The following is a 23,225-nucleotide window of genomic DNA, read 5'->3' as shown; positions in this document are numbered from 1 at the left end:
GAGTGTAACATGGTTTTTCAAAAAACTAAAATGCTTAACAGGGACATTACAGTTCATGGTTCAGCTGCTTCCCAAATATTTTGGGTTTAGATCCAAGCCCGATCAGTTACTAGCTCTGTCGAGCCATGTAGCATCTCTGGGCCTCAGCTTCCTTATCTGCAATTTGGGAATAACAATTGTAATTTGTCATATGATTGCTGTGAAAATTGAGTTGAGATACATGTGTCAGAACAGTGCTTTATAAATATCAGCTAATAATAACATTATTATTTAAATTAAGGGCAAAGAAGGAACCTCTGCATTCCTGAAATAGTGAGCTAATTTAGTTTAAAGCACAGTAGGCATCAAATGCCAGGCCATCAACCTTATAGACTCAAGGGAGAAAAATAACCAGCTTGCAGAGCACTGAAAGTATGATTCAAAACTCATCTTTAGTCTCATAGTTAACATTATTTAATTTTTATAATTACTATAATCACTATAATTTTTCTGATAATACTATGATTTTTACTCTCATAATTCTTTATAGGGAATACAAGTCCCTGGATAATAACTTCTATGGGTAACAGTTTGGCAAAGTCTTACCAAAATGAAAAAGTACAACCTGTTTGACCAAGCAAATTTTGACTCTGAAGAATTTATCCTACAGCTATGTTACACGGGTGCAAACTTATATCTATATATCTACATCTATCTATCTATCTATCTTGAATATTTAGTTCATCAACGAGGTGCTGGTTAAACAAATTGTATCTATTCAGAGATATATAAACTGGAAGATCCACTTAAAAAGTGCAGCAGTTTCATACACACACCTATGGAGCTATTTCTAGGATATGTTATGCAAACAAAATGCGAGGTTATCCAATGAAGTGATTTATGGTAACAGCTATTTTAAAACAAAACAAAAATTGGCACTCCAATAGGGTTGCTAGTGTCACAGGCAGTGGCTTAACCCACTGTACCACAACGCCAGCCCCTACCAACTTACTTTCAAAAATACACAAAAACTGTGGTCTTTTAGCACTTCTGTCCTCAAACCTTTAAGTTGTTGATGTCACAAGGATGCATTTTTCCACATTGTAATGGGGTTTCTAATAATGAAAACAAAAGAACTACTGATGCAAAAAAATTAAAAATTAAAATAAAATAAAACAACACAAAACATTATCCACTCATTCTAAGCACAGAATATCTCTACAGAGATGCACCGAAAGTCAGGAGCAGTGCTTATCCTAGGAGGGAGAACGAGCAGCCAGAGGACACGGTCAGGGGAGACATCACTCTTCACTGTTACCTTCTGGGATTTTAAAATATATTTTTTATACCATGAGCATGCTTTTCCTATTCTAAGCTAGTATAATAACTTAAAAATTCCTGCAAAACAAAAAGATCTGCTAATTACCCAAGCTGAACTTGAAATAAGACTTAAAATGTAAAAACACGGATTTTATTTTTATTATTTTAACAATATTTGAAATGGGCTGAAAAGAAATTTACTCTAGGGTATCTTTCTCAATTTTATTCCAACAATACTGTAAATAGCATACTTGCTGTGCCCACAATAACACAAATTAAGTTATCTTAACCCTAACTTTGGCATTGATATAAAAGTGCATAGGGTTTCTTTGGAAGCTTTCTCAACTCTCATTCCAAATCTTTTGTTTCAGCTGAAATATATTAGAATAAGTATGAATATCAGGTCCCCAGATGAGGGTAAGACTTCTGTGAGTCTAATCTGCTCAACAATAAGAATGTGATTAATACTCACAGTTGGTATAACAGACATCTGTGGGGTAGTTGAGGCATTCTATGCAAATGTTCACCTGGATTTGTAATCTAAAGTAGGTAATCCAGAGGAAACTCAAGTGGAAATACAGAAAGAGACACATCAAGAAGTTCAACATCAAGTGGGGTGGGAGGGCCTTCCTGTGTGTTCCATGGCATCTCTTAAATTCACTCCTTTCTTCTATCAATTGGACTCAATTTTCATTTCTTTTTTTCCATGGCAGATAGATACAATATTTTGCCTTTGCATTCCTAAATAAATTTGGGTTTTAGTACAGAAAATCTTTCAGAATTTCTGGCATGGCAATCAAATAAGATTTGGGAAAAGTGAAGTAGGAGGTTGGTATGGTCTGAATCTTTGGATTCCATAAGTGATGGATTAGGACACGGGACTTTTGGGAGGTGATTAAGCCATGAGAATGAAGCCCTCATGAATGGTGTTAGTGCCTTTATGATAGTGGTCTGATAGAGGCCCCTCACCTCTTCCACGATGTAAGATTCAGGTGGAAAGATGACTGCATACGAACCAGGAAGTGGACCCTTAATAGACAGACTTTGCCAGTACCTTGTTACTGGTCTCCCTCAGCTGTTTCTAAATAGTACCAAATTCATGAAACTCTGCTAAAACTATAGGAAGTAAAGAGAAATGCTAGCCACTGCCACTAAAGTGGGCTTTGAAGTTTAGAAGTTAGTCTAGAAAACTAAATTCCCCGTTTAACATATCAATATACCTATAGTACCATCATCACCAACTAGTACTTTCTCCATAGAAATATAACAAAACCCCAAAAAGTCTATGATGTATCACTCATCATGTCCAGGATATAATTCAAAATTAGTAGATGCAATAATACAAGAAAGTGTGAGCCATACTTAATTAATCCAAAACTATTTCAGATATTTAATTTAATAAACAATGATTTTTAAAGTAGCTACTAAAGTTTGCCTAGGAATATAAAAGAAAATATAACAAATGAGAATATAAATAACAGCAAATTGAAACCATAAAAAAATCAAATAGAAATTCCAGGAGTATAAAATAAAGTATCAGAAATAAGGTACTGAATGAGTAAATAAATAACTGGCAGAGTTTGTTTGATAGCAGACTGGGGCTGACACAATAAAAAGTCTGAAACACAAAAGATTAATAGTATTTATGTTATCTGCAGAATAGAAAAAATATTAAAAGAGAAATTAAAATGAGCCTCAGGTACCTATGAAATCAAAGGAATGTTCTCAAAGTTTTAGAAGTGGAGGAAATGGACAATGAGGCAGAAAATATATCTAAGAAATAACTGCTAAAAATCCCTATTGGTTGAAGATGTAGATCCATTCAGGATGCCAGGTGAACTTTAGGCAGGATAAATATAAGTAAAACCATATTGATGGATATCATGGTCAAATTGTAGGAACCCAGAGTAAAAACAAAATTTTGAAAGTATCCAGAGAAAACAACATTACACAGAGGAAATAAGGATATACACCTATAGACTTCTGATTAAAAACAGTGGATGCCAGAAAACAATGGAATGTTATTAAGGTGCTGAAAAATAAAATTGTCAACCTAGAATTCTAGATATTGTGAAAGCATCTTCCAGGAATGAAGGAAAAGTACAGCCATTTTCAAAAATATGAAAACTAATGTAAATCATTATTAGCCAAGATTTACCTTGCAAATGCTAAATAAAATTCAACATAACACAAAAGGAAAATAATACCAGTAAAAATTCTGTCAAAAAGAAATGAAAAACAATGTGAATGATAAATGCTAAAGTCTATTTTTCTTAATTTTATTGGAACATGATTATTTAAAAGCTATAACATGAAGATGTAACACTAAGACAATTATAGCATGAAAGACAGGAGTGAGGCAATGAACCTATAAAACTACAAGAGTCAACACTTCATGGGAGTGAAGGAGTACAACTCCAAGTATATTGAAAATTTACGGATGTACACTGTAATCTTAGCATAGCCACTGAAAAAAAGAATGTAAAGAGATATCCAAAGAAACTGGTAGGTATATTAAAATGAGTTGCTGGCTGTGGTTCACTTGGTTAATCCTCCGCTTGAGGTACCGGCATCCCATATGGGTGCCGGATTCTGTCCCAATTGCTCCTCTTCCAGTCCAGCTCTCTGCTGTGGCCCAGGAGTGCAGTGGAGGATGGCCCAAGTGCTTGGGCCCTATACCCGCATGGGAGACCAGGAGGAACACCTGGCTCCTGGCTTCGGATTGGTGCAGCGCCAGCTGTAGCGGCCATTTGGGGAGTGAACCAATGGAAGGAAGACCTTTCTCTCTGTCTCTCTCACTGTCTATAACTCTACCTGTCAAATTAAAAAAAAAAAATGAGTTGCTAAAAATGTATACAATTACTTAAAAAGAAGACAGGAAAGAGAAGAGAAACCAAAAAATGGAGGGAAAAAGCAGAAAACAAATAGGAAGGCGGTGGATCCATAGTGAACCATGTCAATAAATACATTAAATGTCCCAGAACTAAAGACTATAATTAAAAGATATTGACAGAAAGAAAGGATAAAGGAACAAGACTCAACTTTTTGCTGACTATAAGAGATACATTTTAAATGTATTTAATTTTATATTAAAAGGAAACGGATAGAAAAGCATACATGACACAAACAGTAATCACAAGAAGGCCGGAATGATTATATCATTTAGAAAAAAAAAAAAAAAGGAGGATTCAGAATGAATAGGACAATGAAAAAAAGAGATTTCATAAAGATAAATAAAGAGAGGGGGCCGGCACCATGGCATAGCAGGTAAAGCTGCCGACTGCACCCTATGGGGGCCAGTTCAAGTCCTGGCTGCTCCATTTCTAATCCAACTATCTGCTATGGCCTAGGAAAATAGGAGAAAATGGCCCAAGTGCTTGGGCCTCTGCCTTCTGCATCCACGTGGGAGACCCAGAAGAAGCTTCTGGCTCTGAATCGGCCCAGCTCTGGCCGTTGCTGCCATCTGGGGAGTGAACCAGCAGATGGAAGATCTCTTTCTGTCTCTCTATCCCTCCCTCTCTGTAACTGCTTTCAAATACAGTATCAGATAGTAAAAAAAAAAAATTACCATTTAATATATAACTTTTTTTAAAAAAAAGATAAATGTAGAGAGAGATACTCCATTTTCATGGATTGTATGAACTGGTATCATAAAAACATTCACATCCCAAACTGATATAAACATTCAATCCAATCACTTTCAAAAATTCTACAATGTTTTTGGGTTTTTTGGGGGCAGAAACTTAAAAGTCAATTCCAAAACACACATACAGATACTGGCAAAGGAACTGACAAATAAACCAATGAGATACAACTGAAATCCCAGAAATAAATTCATGTAGAGAAAAGGGTACCTCAAAAGTCATGGGAATTGCGTATTACAATAAAAACTACACACAGATTTCATTTCTTGCGTCAAATTAAACTTAATCTTTTAATTCCATTTTCCAAGCATTTTTTGAAGTACTATTTGGTTTATGGTCATTTGGTTTCAACAAAGCCACCAAGGCAATCCAATGAGGAAAAAAAAACAGTCCTATGAACAAATAGTTGCAAAAACTAGATATCCATATGTAAAATGCTGAATTTGGCCTTAATTCACATAATTCACAAAAGTTAATGTGACCAGATTAACAGAACAAAAATTAAAGTTACAAAGTTTCTAGAAGAAAACACAAAAGAATATCATCATGACATGGGAGTAACCAAAGACTTCACAGACAAAGTTTGGAAAGGCAATAAAAAAAGGAAAAATTAGATAAATTACACTTCATTAAAATTTAAAATTTATGCTTATAAAAAGACATCGTTATGATAAAGAATAGGTTAACCACAAACTGAGACAAAAAACACATTTTTGACAGAGAGCTGCCTCTCTCCCCCCCAAGAAAATTCTGGGTAAAGGGTTTGAAGATATGTGAATGGCTGTTCAGTGCATGAAAAAGGTCACTTTAGTGAGGGAAGTGCCCCTCAACTACGAAGAGTTACCACTACATATGCAGGAGAATGGCTGAGAGCAAACACAATGACAAACCCAAATGTTGATGAGGATGTGGAGCAACTGAAGCTCAAATATTGCCAGAAGAAGTATAAACGGTACAACCTTTTTGGAAAAAATGTTTTGCAATTTCTTTAAAAACCAAGCCTGACACAGCCAGCAATCTCATTCCTAGCTGTCTGCCTAAGAGAAATGAAAGCACCTCTACTTAAAGACCTCTACAAGAATATTCACAGTAGGTTGATTCATAATGTTTCAAAAGCTTAGATACCCATCAATATGAGAATGAATAAATGAATAGATTCACACATGGGATATTGCTCATTAATAAAGATTATACTGGGGCCGGTGTTGTGGCGTAGCCGATAAAGCCGCTGTCTGCAGCACCGGCATCTCATATCTCATATGGGCACCAGTTAGAGTCCCAGCTGCTCCACTTTCGATCCAGCTCTCTGCTATGGCCCGGAAAGGCAGCTGAAGAAGCCCAAAGTGCTTGGGCCCCTGCACCCATGTGGGAGACCTGGAAGAAGATCCTGGATCCTGGCTTCAGATCAGCTCAGCTCTGGCCGTTGTGGCCACCTACGGAGTGAATCAGCAGATAGAAGACCTCTCTCTGCCTCTGCCTCTCTGTAACTCTGCCTTTCAAATAAATAAAATTAATCTTTTTTTTTTTTAAAAGGATTACACTGAAAATAAATTTCAAGAACCTTCTGAGTAAAAGAGAATTCACAGAAAAGAGTACATACTCTATTCGTTCCATATAAAGTTCTAGAATAGAAAAAACTAGTCTCTGATGGAACAAACCAGCGCAGCGGTCACCTTTCCAGAGACAGTGGCAGAAACCGCCTGGGAGGAGGCATGGATGAAGCTTCTGAGCAGATGATATTGTTCTGTATCTTGATAGAGTTTTAGAGAGAAAGACGTTTATATATTTGTTAAAAACCCACTGTCCACGTAACAGTCAAGTGGTTCATATGTACCGATTTTACCTTAAAATACCATAAATTACATATAATGAAGTATTTGGGGATGAAACGCACTAGTGTCTACAACTTGCTCTGCAATGTATCAAATAAAGAACTGAAGGGTGGGGTAAAGGGATGATTAGATAGACAGATGTAATAACTCTTAATATAGCAAATTTATAGTTAATATAGTAAAATGATAGTATAAAATCCAGATGATTCTATAGGGTGTTCACTCTAATTCTTTTAACTTCTGCATGCTTGAAAAATTTTATAATAAAATATTAGAAAAAAAAATTACCATTGGGGCTGGCGCTATGGTGCAGCGGGTTAACACCCTGGCCTGAAGTGCCAGCCTCCCATATGGGCAATGGTTTGAAAGCCAGCTGCTCCACTTCCGATCCAGCTCTCTGCTATAGCCTGGGAAAGCAGTAGAAGATGGACCAAGTTCTTGGGCCCCTGCACCTATGTGGGAGACCTGGAAGAAGCTCCTGGCTCCTGGTTTTGGATCAGCGCAGCTCCGGCTATTGTGGCCAATTGGGGAGTGAATCATCGGATGGAAGACCTCTCTCTCTCCTCTCTTTGTGTAACTCTGACTTTCAAATAAAATCAATCTTACAAAAAAAAATCACCATCCTTTTTATCCAGAAGAAAGCTTGAGCAGAAGTCATTAAGAACTGTTGAACCCGTCAGGCTTTCCCTACCCGACAATAAACTTTTCCTCTTTCAAAAAAAAAGAATTGTTGAATGTTACTGGACTGCTTCTAAAAATAAATGAGCAGTGAGAAAAAAAAAAACACATTTTTCATATCACTTAAAAAAACAAAATGAGATCTTCTCCATTCTCCATTAGAAAATTAATTATCACTGATCTTTTTTCTTTTCCTTTGTTTGGTTCTAGCTGAGTCTTGCCCTGATCTCCCCATCCCTAGGGATCTCAACGTGGTTTTCCCAGTACTATGACCCTGCAGATGGAGCTGTTGGTGTAGGAGGAAGCATGTTCTCAGCAGAGTCCGGGCAGGACTTCAGGCAAGACCCCTGCCTACAGAGACATGGTCTTCTACTGAGATTAGATTTTCTTTACCATTTTATGAAGTCAATATTATTTACACCTAACAAAGGTAAATGCACAATGTACCCTATCTAGTCCAGAGAAATAATATTCCCTTCTTGCCCTTGAAGGATTTAAATGTTAATTTCTAATGTGTATAATTTTAGACAACTTCAGAATTGTTCACTTACAGCTTTGAAAACTTCTGTTGAGATATGGACACTTCCACCTGGAATTTTTGCTAGCTTTTCAAATTCATGTCTCAAAAGGAATCCCTCAACTTTCTCTACAAACTCAATGGTTTTCTGGTACTGTTTGTGTCCATGGTGACCGGCATCTTCTCAGTAACTCAACCAAACCCAATGCCTTAGGGTCACTGGAGATTCCTCTAGCCTTTCTCGTGTCTAATCCCTTCCTTCCTAACAGCTCTCATATCTATCTGGTTTCTCTGGCCATGACTGCATGTCTGTTCTTTCTTTCACATGGAAGTACTTTAAATATTTGAAGACTGCTATTTTTAGAGCCTCTGCTTTTCTATAGTCAAACACCCCAAGTTCCTGAAGCCAGTTATTATGAGGCATGATTCCAGGCTCATTCACTCCAATTTACTATACATAGCATCACCATTTGGATCTTCTGAACACATTCTTTTGAATGAATCATGCTTCACCCAAGAAATGTTCAACTGTTCCTTAACTCTAGCAGTCTAATACCCTATGCAAACTGGGCCTTGCTTCTCTAACTCCCTATTACCCATTCTCAATGGAGGCTTTGCTTGACTATTTTAATTGGATTTTTTTTCTTGTATAATTGTATTTGTGGTGTGTCTGAGGCCCGAGAGTAATCTCTGCACTTCCACCTTCTCACCAAAGTGCTGGCTTCCCTTCAACACTCAACCTTCTCTCTGAAACCTGTGACTGTCACTAGAAGTCTTCTTGGTTTTTGTTTTTCTAATCCTCTACACTGTCTGTCTGTCTTACTCATTTGAAAATTAGTTTCAGCCATCTTGAATTGCTTGCTTGTTTGTTATGTCTCTCTGAACACAGATCATTTCAGTCTCTAGCGTCCCTCTATGGACCCAGTTTGGCATAGTCCTTGATGTCCAGGTCCTTGAAGCTAACTGCTGATGTGAAATGTTGATCTATGACCCCTTCCTTACCCTGGCATTCTCTTTGTGTTTTGTCAAGTAGCAAAGGGCAGGGAGGAAGGCCTCCAGTCTCCGTGAATGTTCACTCTGACCACCAGTCACAGAGGACAAGAGGCGTCTGCCAGGCCAGGAAAGAGCATGAGGCTTGTACTAACATATTTTGTCAGGACGCTCTCTGACATTCATGCTCCAGCTCCCCGAGAGCCCAGGAAATCCAGCACACTGGACATTTTCTCAACTGCTGGGTAAGCTGGGAACAGCGGCTGTGGTTGCTGAGCGAGTGCCCAGGGCAGCTTGGCCACCCTGGAGAACCAAGAAAGGGGGGGAAATAAAAGTTTTCCTAGCCAGGCAAGCAATCACTTGAATGTTAAGGGAAAACTAGGCTTGTTATGTTCACAGTAAATTTCCTCAATTAGAAATGTTACAACAAATCTGTCTGATGTTAATGGAAAGCATACTTATGCACATATTCATAAAGCGAACATGCATCAAAGACATTTTAAACGGTGTTCTTTGACATGACAATTTGTGTTTGTAACATAAAGAAAACAAATAGTGTTTAATCAACTAAGTAAGCTTTAGGGACTTTAAAGTATGTTGACTGATAATGATGTACGATCTTTACCAAAGGGGGGAAAATGGATTTTTAATGAGCATAAACATTTTTTTAAAATTTATTTCACAGAGTTACACAGTGAGACAGAGAGAAAGGTCTTCCTTCCATTGGTTCACCCCCAAGATGGGTGCCACAGCCTGCGCTGCGCTGATCCGAAGCCAGGAGCCAGGTGCTTCCTCCTGGTCATCCATGCGGATGCAGGGCCCAAGCACTTGGGCCATCCTCCACTGCACTCCCGGGCCACAGCAGAGAGCTGGACTGGAAGAGGAGCAACCAGGACAGAATCTGGCACCCCAACCGGGACTAGAACCTGGGGTGCTGGCACCACAGGCGGAGCATTAGCCTAGTGAGCCATGGTGCCAGCCCCGAGCATAAACATTTTAATCCCTACTTGGACTTCAGGCCAATGTGATTCTTTAAAGGGGTATAAAAAGATATCGGGCCGGTGCCACAGCTCACTAGGCTAATCCTCCGCCTTGTGGCGCCAGCACACCGGGTTCTAGTCCCGGTCGGGGCGCCGGATTCTCTCCCGGTTGCCCCTCTTCCAGGCCAGCTCTCTGCTGTGGCCAGGGAGTGCAGTGGAGGATGGCCCAAGTGCTTGGGCCCTGCACCCCATGGGAGACCAGGATAAGTACCTGGCTCCTGCCACCGGATCAGCGTGGTGCGCCGGCTGCGGCGGCCATTGGAGGGTGAACCAATGGCAAAGGAAGACCTTTCTCTTTGTCTCTCTCTCTCACTGTCCACTCTGCCTGTCAAAAAAAAAAAAAAAGATACCAAATTGACTTTTTGTCTGGAATACGTGTATGCTATGCAGGCATATATTTTAATATGGTTTCTAAATAACCCTGGGATCCACAGGGATCGGTGAACAGCCTGAAACGATACACAAAATTGGCAAATGTGTTTATAGAGAAAAGGTTGTAGTTTTCATCAGACTATCAAAAGGGGTCTATAACCTAAGAAAAGATTACAACTATTTCTTAGAGACCATTTGAGCTTAACCTGCAGATATTAACAGGGAGTAGATATTTGTAATTAAATATAGATATAAAACAGCACTCAACCATTGTCAATATATACATTTCACCAGACTTGACTTGCTTCACAGCTATACATGTGGATGTTAGCTTAACATTACTCTCTTCTCTGCGATGATTACATTGAATTAAATGAAACTGCTGTTTTTGTTAGCAAATGTATCCAACATATTGTATTACGTTTCTGGTTTTTAGACACATGCTGCTTACAGAAAATATTTTGTATACTAAAAGTGGTGCACAGTTTTTATACAAAGTCTTAAAATTGGCAAGAAGACTTTCTAGTTGAGGATTCCAGCAGCATTAACCAGATCAAAAAGACTTCTTTAAATTATGTTTAGAAATGAATCAATAAGGGAGACAGAAAATTACTGATAAATATCAGGAATTATTCTAAGAATTATAATACCTCATCTTTGAGGCACGAAGAAATAACTTTTTTCAGCATTATTCGATTACTAAACTGAGCTGTTTTATCTCTCATGGAAAACTCATGTCTTCTATAACCATCCCTCTCTCGTTTCTGAAGTGAAGTGAAGAAAAGGTAGAAAAAACTGTTGTATTAGTGGATGATCATGGCCTGGCTCACAGTAGGTGCTCAAAAATATCTGGATGTTGAATGTATTTAAATTCTTCATTAAAGGCATTCTTGGGGCTGGCACTGTAGCGGGTTAAGCTGCTATCTGAGTGCCGGCATCCTATATGGGCAATGGTTGGAGTGCTGGCTGCTCCACTGCTGATCCAGCTCCCTGCTAATGTGCCTGGGAAAGCAGTGGACTCAGCACCCATGTGGGAGAACAGGAAGAAGTTCCAGGCTCCTGGCTTTGCCCTGGCCTACCCCCAGCCATTGCAGCCATTTGGGAGTGAACCAGTAGATGGAAGACCTCTCTCTCTATCTCTTCTTGTTTTTCTGTAACTCTGACTTTCAAATAGTTAAATAAATCTTATTTTTTTAAAGGCCATTCTTCTCTAAGAACTAAAAATGAAATACCAGACATGTGAAAGACCCACGGATGTGTTGAAGACCAACTATTTGCTACTTACCTCAGCAGAGTTGTGATACTGAATGAAGGCTGCAGACATGGCATGGCTGAAGGGGTCCCCTGCCTTGGTCACCATGTCCTGTCTCACGAGAAGAGCCAAGTCCACTAACTAGAAGATCAGAGCAGTGAAAAGAGTCACATAGCTGGAAATAATCACGAATATCACTGAAAAGGCAAACCTTAAGTTCATGTATCTCAAATAACCGATAATACTGTCTGCCTAAAACTATATTATAGGCATGAGACTATACTGTCACTGACTGAGGAAGTGACTTACCTGTGAATACAAATGATACTTTCTGATCTTCTAGAGGGGTGGTTTTCAAAATTCATTTGCAAATCACCAGGGAAGCACTTTATACAGATTTCTGGGCTCTAAGCCCAGAGATTCTAATTCATTAGGTCTGTTCTAAGGGTGTAGTCTAGGAATTCGCATTTTAAACAAAAACCAAGGAAATGCTGATGCTGTGGTCTACAGACCACACTTTCAAAAACTCTGTTAGAGGGCAGTGATTGTAGACTCAGATTTGGTAAGCACTTGGGAGATCTCATATACCTGGAAAGGTATTTTTCAAATCTCAAAAATAACATCTAAATGAGGCAGATGTGAACTTAAGAGTTCAATGTCAAGAAAAAAGTATGCAGGCATCCCTTTATTGTAAAGTTACAAGAAATAGTCTGTTTTACCCTAACAACCACCAGAACTGAGGATGCAAAGAACTAAATTACTTAGAAAATGATATACCTGTCATGGAAGACAACTCATGGCTGTGTTCATTCCTGGTAGAGCACAGCGGGTAAAAGAATTGATCACAGACAGAGCTAAAGATCCATCAGACACATGTGGCCTGATAGGCAGTTTAGAATTCTTACCTGTGCCACAGTTTCATATGCTAAATATGCTAAAATTTCCATAGCGACAATAGTGGGTTTTATCTCCATACTGCTGCAGTCCAACCAGTCTCGAAATTTGGAAGTTTTTTTGGCTAGCCATTGAAAAAAGAAAAAAAAAAACTTTAGGAATATGTTTTTAAAATGTTTAATACTGCATATTGCTATCATCAAGCCGAAAATATTAAAAAATAAGACATATTACAAATAAATTAAAGCAGTATTTTTTAACTTTTAATAACATCTTAATATTCAAGTCTCAAGAAATCTAAGTTTTAACCTCAGTTACAAAACAACAAAAATAGCTGTGCTCAAGAAATTCCTTGTGCTTTATTTCAGATCTGTGCTTTATGACATAGTATATGAAACCACCTGATGTTTAACTCTTCTCACACTGCTTCACGACAAGGTAGCACTGGCCACAGCATATGTTACAATGACAGGCGGAAGAGTTGCCTGCTTGATTTAACTTAATCTACTCTTGTGAAAAGAAAATCCTGTGAGGCAGAACCTGTGATAGTAGCACACATAAACTGTATTCCTAATGCTCTTCAAAATGCATCTATTACTAGAACAGGCTCAAAGTTGTGAATTTTGCATTAAATAAACTAATATCTTGTCTAATCTAAATCCGGTTGTATATTCCTGATTACAAAGATGCCCACACATTCTGGGGCCAGCCTTGTTGCACAGCAGGTTCAGTCACCTCTTGCAACACCGGCATCTCACTTAACAGTGTGGGTTGGAGATTCAACTAGCTTTCTGCTATCGTGCCTGGGAATGCAGCAAAAGGCAGCCTAAGGACTTGAGCCCCTGCAGCCCACATGTGAGACCCAGACCCAGATGGAGTTCCTGGCTCCTGGTTTTGGCCTGACCCAGCCCTGGATGTAGTAGCTGTTTGGGGGAGTGAACCAGCAGATAGAAGCCCTCTCTCTCTCTCTCTCTCTCTCTCTCTCTGTTTCCCTTTCTGTTGCTTTGCCTTTCAAACAAACGAATGAATGAACAAACACATTTCTAAAAAAGAAATTCTTAAGCCTGACTTTCAAAATTACCTTTACATTACTACCATGTTAAATCACCACCTGGCCTTGATTGTAATCCTCTGTGTATTCACTCTTGCTCCTTTCCTTCCTTGGAATGGTTTCTGATCATTCGTCATTCATATGAATCCTGACCACAGAGGCCAAAAAAGCTGCTTCTCCATGGTATCCATTTACTGATATCATTACATATCCTTGTCAGCCATATTGTAAGTTCTTTGGGGGAGAAGACCAGGCCTCATGCTTCTCTGTGTACCTAACAGCCCCAGGCATATATGTAAACATGCACATATGGAATCTTCAGTTAAATATCTCTAAATTGCTACAGTGCTAAGCAGAGTCTTCATTACACATTACTAATTTAACTAATAAAACTTAGATGGAAAAAATTACTAGTGAAGGTTTTATCAAATCTAAAAAATAATCTCTTTTAAAAAATCCACTGATTATTCTTTTGATTAATCTGGCCCCACAGGTCTATAAAATATGTAACAGCAACTCAAAGCATGACATTTTGATCCTTGTAGGTAGAATCTTCATGGATTCCACACACAGAAGAGTTTCCTTGTATATAAATCACAGAAGACATTAAGTCCTGCTATCAAAGTACATCTCCAAAACTGTCAAATGTGGCAGAATTATGATAATTCCCCTTAAAGCTACCTCCCTAAAGTAACCAGTCTTCCAAATACTCTCTGGCAAGCAACATTCCATCTTACTAGAAAGCTGCAATAGCTCACAAACACTTGTTTAACATCTGTGAAATACCTCTGAAGTTGAAGTACACAGGCAGCAATTTGGCAAGATCAATACAATGTGCTTGATTCACTTTAACCTCTGACAGATCACTAGGAACAAAGAACTGCGATTTTGTGACTATGCTCTAAACAATGCATTTTAAAGTAAGGAAAAATCATTATTAGAATTCACTCAGGGGGATTGGATTAAGATGGAGGAGAAAGGAGTGAGCTTACTATTCTACTCTAGAAGAAGATCATTTAAAAAAAGTGAAAAGAGCACAGTCTCAGGGAAGAGTGAGGGAGAAAACAGCAGAAGAAACTATGCAAATTAGAGAGACACAGTGGACCTACACAGAGGGTGTGGACATGCATAACTCAGGACACCAGCAGCTGAGAGCCTCTACATCAGCGTTGGAGAGTGAGTGAGACCAGACTGCAGCAGCCCAAACCACTAGTGAAAAAGTTGCAGGAAGAACCTAGAGGGAATCCAGCTTGGAGGCCCATGAGAGATAGTGTACCTGCCAAACTAGAGGAGGAAAAACAAAGGGTGAGCACATTTCTCTCCCCGCAACCACTCTGCAATCGAGTCCTGTAACAAGCTGATAGACAGAAGGCACCATTTTGGACATATGTAACAGATGAACCAGCTTGTGTCCACGCCCAGCAACCAACCAAGCAGAGACTCCTGAATCTGGTGGGGAGAACAGACAGGGGGCTGGGTGCTTGTGACTGGGGGGTTTGTGTGCTGACTGTGAAAACACTGAGGTTTCATGGGAGGACTCAGGGTATGACTGGGTCTTTGGGAAATCACTGTGGGAGGCTCCATGCTCTCAGGGCTCCCTGCTTTCCTGGTGAGGGACATTGCTTGGGAACCTGAGCTTACACTGAGGACATCACAGATCCATTGTGTGGTCCTTATGGCAGAGCAGACGAATAATATACCCACTGGGGCTAGCACCCAGGCACTGGTCTCCTTTGAGGAAAGAAGCTCAGCTGAATCTATGACAACAGACAAGAACAAACCTCCCCTTTGATTAAAAAAAAAATACGAGATTTACCACACCAAACCTGGGTGTGTCACCTCACACACACCCTTCACCCTGGAGAACTGAACAGAGCTCCTGGCCATACCCACCACATACCTCTAGGTATTCACTGAAAGCAGACACTCCATTAATCTACAGAGGCATGGTATAAAGATAAAAACTGCTGCAGTGAAAAAACAAAGAAACCAATGAGTTATTCTACAAATGCCAAATAACAAATGCACTAATTCAAGAAACAAGAATAAGGAAGACAATATCATGCCCACAAAAGAATACAACACTTCAATATTAGGTTGTAAAGATGATGAGGTGGAAGAAATGCAAGAAATGGAATTCAAAAAAATTGATCATAGAATTACTTAGAAGTAATCAGAAGCAAAAGCACAAGATAATGAAATCTGTACATGACATGAAAGAAAATTTCACCCATGGAATTCAGATCTTAAAGGGAAATCAAAATGAAATCTTGGATATGAAGAATTCAATAGAACAAATTAAAAATGCACTGGAAAGCCCTAACAACATAATTGATGAAGCAGAAGAAAGAATATCTGAATTAGAAGATAAAGCACATGAAATTAAACAGTCAGACCAAGCACAACAAAAAATTAGAAAACTAGAAAAAATTGGGAATATTTAAGAAACACATCTCACCAACAAAGATGTATGCAGATTTAAAGTGAAAGTATGGAAAAAGATATTCCATGCTAACAGAAACCAAAAAAGATCTGGCGTAGCCAGTCTAATATCACACCAAAAAGACTTTAACAAAAAAACTGGTAAAAGGGACAAAGAAGGGCACTATATAACGATTAGGTGATCAATTCAACAGGAAGATGTAAATATTATAAATGTATATGCACCTAATTACAAGGCACCTGGCTATTTAAAAGAAATGTTAAGGGATCTAAAGGAAGACATAGATTCAAATACAATAGTAATAGGGGACTTCAATACCCCACTTTCAGCAATGGACAGATCAACCAGACAGAAAATCAGCAAAGAAACATCAGAGTTAATCGACACTTTAGACCAAATGGACCTAACAGATATCTACAGAACTTTTCATCCAATAGTTGCAGAATACACATTCTGCTCACCAGTACATGGGACTTACACTAGGATTGACCCACTGCTAGGCCATAAAGCAAGACTCAGCAAATTCAAAAAAATCAAAATCATACCATGCATCTTCTCAGACCACAATGCAATGAAGTTGGAAATCAGCAACTCAGAAATCTATAGAACATATGCAAGCACATGGAGACTGAACAACATGCTCTTGAATGAACAGTGGGTCATAGAAATCAAAAGAGAAATCTAAACATTTCTGGAAACAAATGAAGATGACAATATAACATATCAAAACTTATGGGATATAGCAAAAGCAGTGTTAAGAGGAAAGTTTATAGCAACTGGAAAGGCACCAAATAAATGAGCTATCAGTGCATCTCAAGGATCTAGAAAAACAACAGCAAACCAAATCCAAAACTAGTAGGAGAAAAGAAATAATTAAAATTGGAGAAGAAATCAACAAAATTGAAACAAAAAATACAAAATATCAGCAAAATGAAGAACTTGTTTTTGAAAAAAAAAAATTGACATATCATTGGCTCGACTAACCAAAAAAAGGAGAGGACCCAAATCAATAAAATTAGAGATGAAAAAGGAAATGTAATAACAGACACCACAGAAATAAAAAGAATTATCAGAAATTACTACAAAGAGCTGTGTGCTAACAAACTGGGAAACCTAGAATAAATGAATAGATTCTTGGACACATACAACCTACCTAAATTGAGCCATGAAGACTTAGAAAACCTAAACAAACCCATTACCAAGACAGAAATTGAATCAATAATAAAGACTCTCCCAACAAAGAAAAGCCCAGGACCTCACTGCTGAATTCTACCAAACTTTTAAAGAACTAACTCCACTTCTTCTCAAAGTTATTCAAAACAACTGAAAGGGAGGGAATCCTTCCAAATTCTTTCTATGAAGCCAGCATCGCCTTAATTCCTAAATCCGGAAAAGATGCAACAGAGAAAGAGAACTACAAATTAATTTCCCTAATTAACACAGATGCAAAAATCCTCAACAAAATTCTAGCCTATGAATCCAACAACACATCAGAAAGATCATTCACCCAGACCAAGTGGGATTTTATCCCGGTATGCAGGGAATGGTTCATCATTCACAAATCAATCAGTATGGTACATCACATTAATAAACTGAAGAACAAAAAACATATGGTTATCTCAACAGATACAAAGAAAGCATTTTATAAAATACAATAACCTTACATGATCAACATGCTAAACAAACTGGGTATAGAAGGAACATTCCTTAGCACAATCAAGGTAATTTATGACAAACCCACGGCCAGTGTCCTATTGAATGGGGCAAAGTTGGAAGCATTTCCACTGAGATCCAGTAGCAGACAAGGATGCCCACTCTCATCATTGCTATTCAATACAGTCCTGTAAGTTTTAGCCAGAGCCATTAGGCAAGAAAAATAAATCAAAGGGATACAAATTGGGAAAGAGGAAGTCAAACTATCCCTATTTGCAGGTGACATGATTCTATAAATTGTGGATCCAAAAGACTCCACTAAGAGACCACTGGAACTCATAGAAGAGTTTGGTAAAGTATCGGGATATAGAGTCAATACACAAAAATCAACAGCCTTGTATACACAGACAATGCCACGACTGGGAAAGAACTTCTGAGATCAATCCCATTCACAATAGCTACAAAAAAAATCAAATCACTTTGGAATAAATTTAACCAAGTATATCAAAGAACTTTATGATGAGAATTACAAAACGTTAAAGAAAGAAATAAAAGAAGATACAAAAAAATGGAAACATCTACCATGTTTATGGATTGGAAGAATCAATATCATCAAAATGTCCTCTGTCCTCAATGGGTTATATTACGAGAATTAACTATAAAACTTGTTCTGTTTTTTTTTTTGTGTGTGTGTGTGTGTGTGTGTATGTGTGTGTGCATGTGTGGGCAAATTGTTAAAATCTTTACATAGTATAGAGTTGGTCTTCTGTGTATAAAGGTAATTGAAAATGAATCTTAATGGAGAATGGGACTGGGAATGGGAGAAGGAGGAGGAGGAAAGATGGGAGGGAAGGTACAGGGGGAAGAATCACTATATTCCTAAAGTTGTACTTATGAAATTTGTACTCCTTAAATAAAAGGTTTCTTTGGGGAAGGGGGAGAAGGAGTTCCCAAGGAGGAGGAAAAAAAAACATAATTCACTGATATATCCATATAATCAATAGAATTGGGAGCTTCCTCACTAGAATGTAAGCGCTAAGAATGCTTTTCACTATTGTATCCCCAGCACTCAGAATACTGCCTGGCATTACCAACATAAAATATTTCTATAAGAAATGAATGAGGGGGACAGTGTAGTGGCACACTGGGTTAAACCACTGCCTGCAGTGACGTCTCATATGGGTGCTGGTTTGGGTCCTGGCTGCTCCACTTCTGATCCAGCTCCCTGCTAATGTGGCTAGGACAGCAGAATATGACCAAAGTGCTGGCCAGTGCCACGGCTCAATAGGCTAATCCTCCACCTAGCAGCACCAGCACACCAGGTTCTAGTCCCGGTTGGGGCGCCAGATTCTGTCCTGGTTGCCCCTCTTCCAGGCCAGCTCTCTGCTGTGGCCAGGGAGTGCTGTGGAGGATGGCCCAAGTGCTTGGGCCCTGCACCCCATGGGAGACCAAGAAAAACACCTGGCTCCTGCCTCTGGATCAGCGCGGTTCGCTGGCCACAGCGCTGGCCACGGCGGCCATTGGAGGGTGAACCAACAGCAAAAGGAAGACCTTTCTCTCTGTCTCTCTCTCTCACTATCCACTCTGTCAAAAAAAAAAAAAAAAAAAAAAAACAGCACAAAACAAAACAAAACAACAACAACAACAAAAAAAACCCAAGTGCTTGGGTCCCTGCACCCATGTAGGAGACCTGGAGAAAGCTCCTGGCTCCTGGCTTCCATCTGGCCCAGCCCTGGCCAGTGCGGCCATTTGCGGAGTGAAACAGTGGATGGAAAATTTCTCTCTCTCTCTGTCTCCCTCTCTCTAACTCAGCCTTTAAAATAAATAAAATACATCTTTAAAAAATGTATGCATGAATGAAAAAAGATACTTCTGTATTAAAACATAAGGCCCAAATTCTATGCATCAAAAAGATGTGTACAGGTCCCATAAACCATTCGAGTTACTGCTATTGCAACAGCGAGATTCTCTGAGCTAACTGTTCCTTGTCACCAAGGGAAGGATCACTTCAGAGATTGTCCTTCTAGGTATCGCTGGCTCCAGCAAAAGACACAGATACCCCTAATTATTATGGTTTCTTTTCATCAAAAGGTAGAGGAATCATGGAATTAATAAGTTCCTTACCCTTTGCTCTTCTTTCCCAATATATCAGGAGAAAGGACAATCTGGAAATTGACTAACAATTTAAACAGTCCTTAACATGGCCTGAAGTTCCTAGAATGACCAGCTCTCTGACATTACCTTGGTTTACAGTTTGTATCAAACTTAAAACAATTCACATAATGGTTTCACTTGAACATTTAAGGCTAATTAACTTCACACTTTTTTATTTTTCTTGTCAATGATCATTAGGTTTCATAATGAAGTGCCTATGGGAACCACATAAACAAATATTGGTAAATGACAAAATTTCTCCCAGGAAAGGAAAATTAAGTACAATAAAATGCTTATACTGTAATTATTTTAGACAGAAAAGGAAAATATTAATTTTTAATCTGCTACATTTTATTACTGAATTGAAAACAAAAAGTGAAGTCGCTAAGAACCTGATTTTCAAACAAAAGGCATATTAGGAGAATTTAAGACTATTAGTTTTGGTGTGAAATAGCACTTCTGTTCCTTTAAATGAAATAAATTTTGAATATGATTTTAAAAAATAGTTCAATTGTACTAAATGTTACTTTATAAACTGGAGATTTATACTTATAAAAGACTTGAATGCCATTTTTAAACCTAAGAATTATAATACAAAAACCTCTCATTTGCTGAAATTGCCAGGATCTGAAGTGTCATTTACTTAATGCTTCACAGATGTATGATGCCAAATTGTTAGTCAGATTTGAAAGTATATTTAGTTAGAAAAAAAAATCTTCCCAAACATGTTTTCCTATATTTTACTGACATTTACACGGGGCACTATTTGCAATGTGTCATTTATTTGCACTTTATGATCTATAAATGAAGCTCTCATTTTCTTTTTCCAAATCAAGTGCGTTGTTATTGTGACCACATAATAGCTTTTCATTTAAAGACATCATTGTTTCTATAATCCCTCAGACCAGGGTCATGTGCTACTTGGTCATATTTTTAACTGGACTTCTCATCACACTTTCTCTTTGACCTTTACCCCGAGAGCATTAATCATCACTGAGCCACTGCTCTCGGGATGTTTGGCCGTACAATCCAGCCTGCTACCACGACTGTTCATATCCTTTATTAAGAGTGTGCAGCGATGGGCGAGCACTAGTTTGACCACCAGCTCATTAGTGCTATGACAGCATGGACTAATGAATTTGGCCACTGTTCAACGCCTGTCACTGCAGGGGGTGGAAGACAAAATAGAAGAGAATATTGATATGTCTCTGTGGTAATGTGAGTAGGCATAAAGGGAAGGTTTGCTATGTATAATTAGTATTGGGGCTTTTAAATGCCATGACTGTACTACCAGGGTCCATTATGGGCCAGGTACAATCAGCAATACCAGAGCAAATATGCCTAAGAAACTGGAGAAGAAATTAAAAAGAGAACAGTAAGAAAAATTATGACTAAAAGTGATATGAATAATTAACATGGCTTTCTGTGTATTACTAGCAGCCTTTAAAACCACTTAATACTATTAATCGCAAAACATTTGAGTGTGTAAATCTTTTATGGGCTCCTCCACAATGAAGGAGTTGTTTCTGTAACAGTTGTAACTATGCATATATTAAATCCACCAATTTCTAAGAAACAGGGAATGTGTCATACTTCATAACATCTGTAACACACAATGTCTTATACATATAATTAAGCGAAATTAAGTGTTTACTTACAGAAACTTAAATGCCGACTTTCACAGAATTCTGCATATTGAGCTGAATCCATAATTCGAGTTTGTCTTTCTGCTCTCTAATAGACAAAAAACACAAAGACACACAAGTTTTAAAGTACAATCTTAAAGTAAAGTACATTTAAGTAAGTAGGTTCTTAAATATGTTTTCATAACCAAAACTCAGAATTGAAATACTGTTTTCCTTCCCTTGCCATGGGAGAACCATTTAGCACTGCCATATGTTCTGTAACACATAAGACTGTTGTAACGGTAGCTCTGGAGCTTGTCTCTCCCAAGAAGAAAGTTTAAAATATGATTTTCTGTTCCTCTGTTACTGAAACTAAAAGACCTCACTTCTTAGACACTGCACTCCTAAATGGTCTCATTTGTATGATCCTTTAAAAAACAGAATTATGAAAGGATAATTAACCAAACAGAAAAATTGTTATTAACTATTATTGTCTATCTGCTTTAATGCTATGATTTTCCAATGCTAAAACAGGAGTCAGCGAATGAAATCCATAGATTGCCCTTTGGAACACAGAGCCAGAGTTAACAAATCCGTATTTCAAATTGCAAAGAAAATAGAAGAAAAAGGTAAACACAACACAGATCCTTTCATCTGAGTCCAGGTATGATTCACAGTTTGGTAGAGTTTCGTCCGCGGGTTTCTGGATTCAGTAGAGCAGATGTTTGCTGCTTCACTGTCCCACAAGAGGTAGGATAATTATAATTCACCCATACTTTGGTGGGAAAGTATATGACCTCTTCCGCTTGTCTGGTAAGGGAAGCTTTTTGAAAAGAGACAGGCTGGTACTTCTTGGAATGAGTTTCTGGACATTAAAAAAATTCCCAGAGATTTTAACTTTTCTGCTTTGGAAGGATTTTTAGCAAGTTATCTTTATCACAGTTGTTATAGCACATAAGTACCACTTGTTCTTGTTCTAAAGTTTGTGGATGTTTCTGTATTATTTTTTTTAAAGATTGATTTTATTTACTTGAAAGGCAAAGTTACAGAGAGAGAAGGAAAGACAGAGAGATCTTCCTTCTGCTGGTTCACTCCCCAGAAGGCCACAAAGGCTGGGCCAGACTGAAGACAATCAGGAGTCTCCCATGTGGGCACACGGCCCAAGCGCTTGGTTGGTCTGCTACTACTTTTCCAGCGCATTAGCAGGGAGCTGGACTGGAGGTAGATCAGCTGGGACTTCAACTGTTGCCCATATGGGACATTGGCATGGGGTGGGGGGTGGTGGCTTTACCCGATACACCACAGTGCCAGCCCTTTTTTATTTTTAAAATTGAAATTATTCTTTTTTTTTCCTTTTTGTTGATGTGAGTGATCAGTTCCAATGATATGGCAGTAGATGGAACTGTGCACTCAACCAAGAAAGGTAGCTGGGGCAGTGGGCGTTAGGGTAGAGATTACTAAGTACTGTGGCTCTTTCCAAGATCTCTGATTATTTTGCCTTCCTTATCTTTCTTCTCCCTTTTCTGTTTCCCTCCCTCTGTCTCTTCTTCCATTCTTTTCCACCCCCTCCACAAATACATATATAAAGACAGAAACTGAGATTTCTCTTGCTTATGAACCTTCTAAGTTCAAGAATCCTTCTTGTAAAAATATAAGTAGATATTCTATGAAGTAATAATACCATTAAATTATAAATATTTTATATGTGTCTGCATATGTATCCTTTTGTACATGTATAAGGAATATCATGTTTCCTGACAAACACTGCATAGCATTTTATG

The 23,225-nt window shown here is 38.4% G+C and overlaps 1 protein-coding gene across 4 annotated transcripts in view; it reads right to left on the bottom strand.

Annotated features, from left to right (window-relative positions):
• Positions 1-23,225, bottom strand: part of SUPT3H (SPT3 homolog, SAGA and STAGA complex component) — a 493,592-nt gene that overhangs the window by 79,880 nt on the left and 390,487 nt on the right. For all 4 annotated transcript variants that reach the window (XM_008262999.4, XM_008262998.4, XM_070074041.1 and 1 more), the window contains 3 exons: positions 21,478-21,553; positions 12,530-12,642; positions 11,658-11,765 (listed from right to left, as the gene is read on the bottom strand). In XM_008262999.4, coding sequence (XP_008261221.1) covers positions 11,658-11,765; positions 12,530-12,642; positions 21,478-21,553 — 297 coding nt within the window. The remainder of the gene's footprint in view (positions 1-11,657; positions 11,766-12,529; positions 12,643-21,477; positions 21,554-23,225) is intronic.

This window comes from Oryctolagus cuniculus, chromosome 5, assembly GCF_964237555.1.
Source record: "Oryctolagus cuniculus chromosome 5, mOryCun1.1, whole genome shotgun sequence".
Classification (NCBI taxonomy): domain Eukaryota; kingdom Metazoa; phylum Chordata; class Mammalia; order Lagomorpha; family Leporidae; genus Oryctolagus; species Oryctolagus cuniculus.
Note: the sequence above shows the minus strand (reverse complement) of the source record. Positions and strands in the feature narration are given on the sequence as shown.